Source organism: Dendrobium catenatum, unplaced genomic scaffold (assembly GCF_001605985.2).
Source record: "Dendrobium catenatum unplaced genomic scaffold, ASM160598v2 fragScaff_scaffold_343, whole genome shotgun sequence".
In the NCBI taxonomy this organism is placed as follows: Eukaryota; Viridiplantae; Streptophyta; class Magnoliopsida; order Asparagales; family Orchidaceae; genus Dendrobium; species Dendrobium catenatum.
Window position 1 is genome coordinate 222641 of NW_021318805.1, and position 7093 is coordinate 229733.

The window sequence follows — 7093 nt, forward strand, 5'->3', positions numbered from 1 at the left end:
GATTGTGATTTTGGGCGATCAAGTCATTAATAAGAGTACACGTTTTAGATATCTTGGATCTATTGTTCAGAGTGATTGTGAAATAGATGGGGATATTATCAGCAGAATTCAAGTTGGATGGTTGAAGTGGAGGAATGCATCGCGCTTGTTATGTGATAGAAATGTACCCCTCAAACTTAAGGGAAAATTCTATAAGATGGTAGTGAGGCCTGCAATGCTTTATGGTGCCGAATGTTGGCCATTAAAAGAGAAGCATAATATTAAGTTAAGTGTGGCAGAAATGAGGATGCTCAGGTGGATGAGTGGCTTTATCCTTAGAGATAGTATACAAAATGAGCATATATGTGAAAAGGTTGGAGTAGCTCCAGTAAAAGATAAGATTAGAGAGAGTCGCCTTAGATGGTTTGGTCACATAAAAAGGCGGCCTTTCGATGACTCGGTTAGGAGAGTAGAGGTATTAGATTTAACTTGTGTTAAGAAAGGTAGGGGTAGACCTAAAAAGACTTGATTAGAAAATATTAGGAATGACCTTTCTTTATTAGATTTAAACGAGAATTTGACTTTTAATAGGACACAATGGAGAAAAAGGATTCATGTAGCCGACCCCACGTAGTGGGATAAAGGCTTGATGTTGTTGTTGTTGTTGTTGTTGGTCCAACAGGTTCAGTTCAAAGACATAAGACCATAATCTTCGAGCCGGAAATATTTAAGTTAGTTGCTAACTAGATAAAACCAACCCATTTTGCACCCTTAATTGCAGCAAAGGAATGACCCATTTCATTTTTTTAAGTTGGAAAAGTTGTTTTTGAAATTTGATGTAATTTTCTAGATATCATTTTATTGTATGCAGGTTTGAAATCAACGTGATTTTAAGCTCCACAATCCTCCCCTCTAAAAAAAAACAGAATAGTTATTATATTTTCATACACGATATTTGAAAACAAAATATTATTTTCTAAAACATACTTTATGTGTACAAGCAACCAAATAAACCCTAAACACAAACCTATTGCAAACCAACACACTTATTCATACAAATACTTCGCAAAAAGCTCATTTCAACCAAAGCAAGCAACCAAACTACACAGGTTAACAAATATAAACTACCAAACAATCAAAGACACCAACATAAGTGATCCCATCAGAACAAAAAAAAACTCTGATTTTGAACCAGGGAAAAACAGTTTTCCTCCACCAGGGACCTTTTCTTGGACAACACCAGAAAAAGGTTCACGGCAACTAACAAGCAAAATAACACACTGCTATTCTAAATTCCATTGAGGTAGACCGAGGAAAAAGAAAATGAATATGACAAATGCTTTAATGGAAATAAAATAATTTATCAAATCAAGGATGCTTCAAAAGCTAAAGTACAAAACTACAAATAGTAAGAAATTCTAACACTGCTTTACCAGTAACACATGCATGAAAGGAAAGTAAGGGAAAAAAGAAGAATGAGTTTAAAAGAATCTTAAAGAAAATTGATGCGGACATCCAACCGTCCATGCCTATCCGAGGAGCAGAAGATCGACGGTCATGATCGTCCTACGTTATCTTAAGTTTTTATTTGTAATTTTTATTTTAATCATGCATTTTTCGTTTTTACCCTTACTTAAGAGTTTAATCTTATGTAAGCTCTAGAGTCATTTTCGTCTTATTTTAGTTTCTTTTATTTTTGAGGCCTATATATAGAGGTCCTTGCTAGTGTAATGGTATGATAGAGTTTTAATAAAATTTTGTTCTGCACTTTTAATCTTTGGGAGGATGTTAGTGAGAATCCCTATGGAGGGAATTGTGATTTCCACCAGCTGCAGGATGGGTCCGGCCTCGTGGTTTGAAGTCCCTTAATGAATGGCAACGTAGTACCCGTCAGCTGCAGGATGTGTCCGGGCTCGCAGTTGTATCTTTCTTTCCCTAAATCCTTTTCTACTCCTCCCTTGACTGCCGGCTAAAATCTCCCACTTTCCTCCGGCCAATTCTCCCATAAACCCTTCCACTTCCACAAAACCGGCCTCCCCTTCTCCCTTCCCATGGCCTTAACTCCACCTCCAACACCCCCCGCCAACCTCCCTAGCCACCTTCTTTCCCCTTAGCTCCACAAATCTCCCTTCACATTCAAAGCCCTTTCCTATTTTAGCCCTTCTAACTTAGTAACAAATTAAAATTTAAAATTCAAATTAATTTGAATTCGAATTTTGTTTCTAAGATTAGGATTCTTATTTTAAAAAAGTATTTGAATTAGGTCCAGTTAATTAGTTAATTGGATGTGATTTAAATATTACTCCCTAATTTAAGGTTCCAATCAAAGTCCTTTTTAATTATCTTTCCATAACCTCTCCTCCCCCTTTTAATGTCGCTGGCCCCTCCCCCCCCCCCCCCTTCTTCCTCTTTGCCTCAAAATGTGATTCCTTTGAATTACTTTCCTTTTATCAAACGATTTAAGTTAGGAAAATATTTGATTTCAAATTCTAAGTAATTTTTAATTTGAAATACTTTCCTAATTTAAGATATCCTATTTTAGGAAAGTTACTTAAATTAAATCTAATTAGGTTTCTAATTGGATTTGATTTGATTTAATTATTCCTAATATTTTGATCTCAATTAAAGCAATAAATTCAAATCTCAAATGTCCCCATTTTCCCTTCTCGTTCTACATCAAAAATAAAGCACATCACAAAACCAAGACCATTCAAAAAAACTAAGAAATGAATGAAGTTTATGTCTGAGACATCCGATCTATATATGATTATAACAATCAACAAAACACCCTCTGCACACACAGTAGTAACTAGAAAAAGATGACGCGACACTAAAAAAAGGTGCGCCTTTGGTGTTTTACAAACATAGAAATCCGTACAATTTGCATGATAACTAGGAATAAGATGAGGTGACTCTTAAAAAAGGTTCTCTTTTAGTGCTTTAAAAATGTAGAAATCCGTATAACTTGCATTATAATGAAGCAAATGTTAAGGGATGAAGTTATGATTAGCCTAATTTTCTTCTTATCCATTGTATATATTAAACCTATCATCCCCAAATTGTTTTTCCACTCTTATATTAAATCTATCTTCCCCAAATGAAAAGTTTTCTCACAACTCCCAATCATTCCAAACTTAGTGTGTTTAGTTACCTCTGTTAACCATGAGTTCATGCATACATCACAAATAAATTTAATTCTTGCTCCAAACCTTATGTTTTCCTCAACCACTTCAACAGTCAAAATCACCCAAAATCAATGCATCTAATCCTATATAATTTGTTGAGTTTATCTTTCCTTTTGCATCTCCTTCCCCATCCCCTAACACCCCTACAAAAAGAATTTCATCATGGTGTTGTACCTACATGTCACTTATCCTTCTTCCATAACTTCTTTCCATACACACCATCCACAACATCCCCCTTTATAAGACCACCATGGTCCCCACACCAAGCGACCACACCAAACCCCCATCTCCGTCATCAACAATAACACCCAACTAAATCCCCTCAACAACATCCACCCAATGACCACCAAAGCCAATAAATAGCATTTATAAACCAAAAGAAAAACTTGCTCTCAAATTTAAACTAAATGACTCACTTGACATCAAATCCACCACCATAGCCAAGCACTCAAAGATCATAACCAACAAGAAGCCATGTCAAATGAATATAATGCTCTTGCTTGTAATGAAACATGGGAACTTGTCCTCTCTTTCTCTCTCTCTTTCTCTCTCTCTCTAAATCTAGTTGGGTGCAAGAAGATTTTTCGGACCAAACATAACTCAAATTGCTCTGTTAATAGGGACAAAGCTCATCTAGTGGTTAAAAGTTTTCACGAATAACTGGGAGTTGACTAATATGACACCTTCAATCTAGTTGTCAAGCCTGTCACCATACACCTAGCTCTCAGCACAAATGCCAAACAATGACGATCTCCTCATCACTCAATGCAACAATACCTTCCTCCAATGTGAGATCTCTGAAGGCATCCTATCCACAGGCTTCATTGACATAGACCATCCTACACATGTTTGCAAGCATGGCAGATCGATGTACAGCCTTAAGTAAGCATTTTTGTATGTGGCAACATGATCTAAAACAACTTTTAGCTTCTTTTCGCTTCACCAACTCTCTACTTGATGCCTCTCTCTATTTTTCCTTGATATTAGTGATATATATATCTGTCTTCTAGTTTATGTGCAAGACATCATCAAACTCCAACACTAATGTGCGACGCTTTTTCATTCTAATTGCCCAAAGATTATATATCAAGGATCTTGGGTAACTACAACATTTTCTAGGCATTGAAGTTATTCTGCACGCACAACTTCTCATCACAACATTGATACATCATTGATCTTCTTGCTTGCACAATAGGGCTGATGACACTCTGATGACGGCACGTCCAACTACATCACCAACACTTACTCTTCATCATGGATGCACTCATTGATAAGACTAATTACAGAGTTGTTGTGGGTAGTTTATAGTAGTTAGCACTTATGTTCACATTCAAAGCCTTCACGATAAATAAATTATCTTAGTTTTTGCATTGCCCATCATCAATCACTAAACTATAGCAAAACAGCCTTTACGCTTTCTATGTGGTATTATCAAATGTGACATTCTTCTTCATCGTGACTCACCACTTCAACTTCATGCATTCCATGATGCCAATTGAGCAATTAACAAATATAACTTCACCTCTACAAGTGCCCACATAACCTATTTTAGTCAAAAATCCCAAAATTACATTTTTAGGAGTGCTAAGAAACAAAGTATCAAACCCCACACCTCCACTAAGGTTGAATACCACTTTAGTACCACCGGAACTAATGAGCGTGTTAGACCGGTCCAATGGACTGGTCCAGCCGGTCCATGCGGGACCGGCCCAGCTACATGAGGCGGAAGTTCCGCCTCCCGCACGCCCGCCGGGATAAAACAGGGCCGAATAGGAAGGTTTTTGAATGGATTTTATGAGGGAAATTTATTGTAGGGACTGTTTAGGGAATTCCTTTTGATTTGTATGCATTAAATAGTTGATTTTTCTAGGGTTTGAGTATCTTGAATTGAGAGAAATTTGAGATATCTTAGATTTAGGCTTTCTTTGGGCTCTAGCGGCGTCTAGGGATTTGGGAGAGATCGATCCTCCTCTCAAATTGAGGATCAATTGTATCTTTTCTATTTTGTTGCATCTCCTAGTGGAATACAAGTTTCTACTTGCGTTTTTCTCTCAGTTTTCCCTAAACTGTGCTGATTTCCTGCTGTCAACAGCAGAATTTTGATGTTTTACTGATACAAACAGCAGTTTCTCTGTTGGTTGCTTACCGATTTTGGTTAAGATTACTTGCGAACTCAAGTATTTCCTATCAGAGCGTCATTGGATTTGTTCCATACTCATCAAACTTGGCATCATCCTTTTTCAGGCCCTAGTGATGTATTGTGATAGTATAATTGCCACTCATCTCTTTGTGAATCATGTATTTCACTAGTTAATGAAATATTTTACTATTGATTATCACTTTATTAGAGAACAAGCCCATACCCTTCTGTGGCCCATGTATCATGTGAGGATCAACTAGCAGATGTTCTCACCAAACCACTTATACATGCTCACTTCTCTACATTGAGCATCAATATTTGACTCTTGACCAAAGCTCCATCTTGAGGGGGCATATAAATGAATAAATGCATAATTATTGTAATTATGTATATTACTATTATCATAAACATTTATTTAGGTTCCTCTTGGAGTTTCCCACCAACATTTGAAACTGAGAAACCTCCCTTTTACAACCTTGTACATTTATTTGTATTCACAACACCTAAATGAAATGATCAAGAGCTTATTAAAAACTTCAATAGTAGACAGCACAACTCAAACTTACATACAAAACTGGGCCAAGCTAGGGTTTAAACCGCAACTAAAATCTGTATTAATACTGAAAAATAGATCATTCCAGCCGAAACTTATCCTATTCCCTACTCATTCATGCAAGAGTATCTGATACGTAGATGTGCTGGGCAAGATCACAAAGTCAGTCCCCCAATAGATCTGTCGAAACCCATCTTAAACCTTGATTGGCCTCACTAAAACCACGCACACTTGACGATTTGAAGCGCACCCGAACTCAGGTAAACAATCTGAAACCGTCTCGCCACCCAAGGCCATCTCATAAATTCGAAAGATGCATTCCTTCAAAAGCTTCAATTCCGCATATCCAAACAAAACAGATCGGAAAAAATCAGTAACTTACAGTTCTTCCCGAGCTTGAAGCAATTCGCGGCCTTCTCGTATAAATCGGCGGCTTCCTCGTACTTGGATCCGAAAAGCCCCCATCCGGCGAGCTTTTTCTCAGCCTTTTTCTCGAACTCCTCGCCCCTCGCCGTTTGACCTGCCATCCCAACCGCAGCCCTACCAACTCCTCTGTGATTATCCCTCTTTCTTTTGGGATCCTGGGATGGGGAAGAGAATACGATGGCGGAAAGAAACTGAAGGCCAGAGAAAAAAAGAGAGATTAAAAAGTCTAATGGCATGATTGGGAAAGTGCCTTCATTGTTCTAAATGTTCCAATTAAAAAAAACGCGAAATATTATTTAAAAGCCATTTAAATCTAAATTTAGAAAATTTAAAATGAGTTAAATAATGAACATTATTGGTGTCAATATATGGAGAAATTATTCTGTGTTCACCGCAAATTATTGGGTCAGGCGACAGGAGGCGAAAAATAAGTTCGGACATCCAATAAAAATTTGCCGCGTCACCTTGCTCTTTTTGACTTGCGCTTGAGTTGCGCTTTTTGACTTGCACTTTAGTTGCGCTTTTTGACTTGCGCTTTAGTTACGCCTTACATGCGCTTTACTTGCGCTAATTTTAAAATAATGTTTTATTAATATCCGGACCTATCTCTGCGTTCGGTCACCTGACCCAATAATTTGTCGTTCACCGGACATCATCCGAAGGTGAATCAGGACGTGCCTCGTCACTTGTTTGATGTGTATCTGTGTTGTGTACCAATGTATACCAGATGACATGGCGCATTATGATTCGACTTCATACGGTCTGGTGACCTCGTATAATAATTTCCGCAATATATGACATGACTAGAAA

At 37.5% G+C, this 7093-nt stretch overlaps 1 protein-coding gene across 1 annotated transcript in view; it reads right to left on the reverse strand.

Moving 5' to 3' along the window:
- LOC110104738 (alpha-soluble NSF attachment protein) overlaps positions 1-6491 on the reverse strand; it is a 27068-nt gene extending 20577 nt beyond the window's left edge. Inside the window, exon 1 of the mRNA XM_020833975.2 lies at positions 6240-6491. Coding sequence (XP_020689634.2) covers positions 6240-6384 — 145 coding nt within the window. The 5' untranslated portion in view covers positions 6385-6491. The remainder of the gene's footprint in view (positions 1-6239) is intronic.
- Positions 6492-7093: the final 602 nt, after the last annotated feature.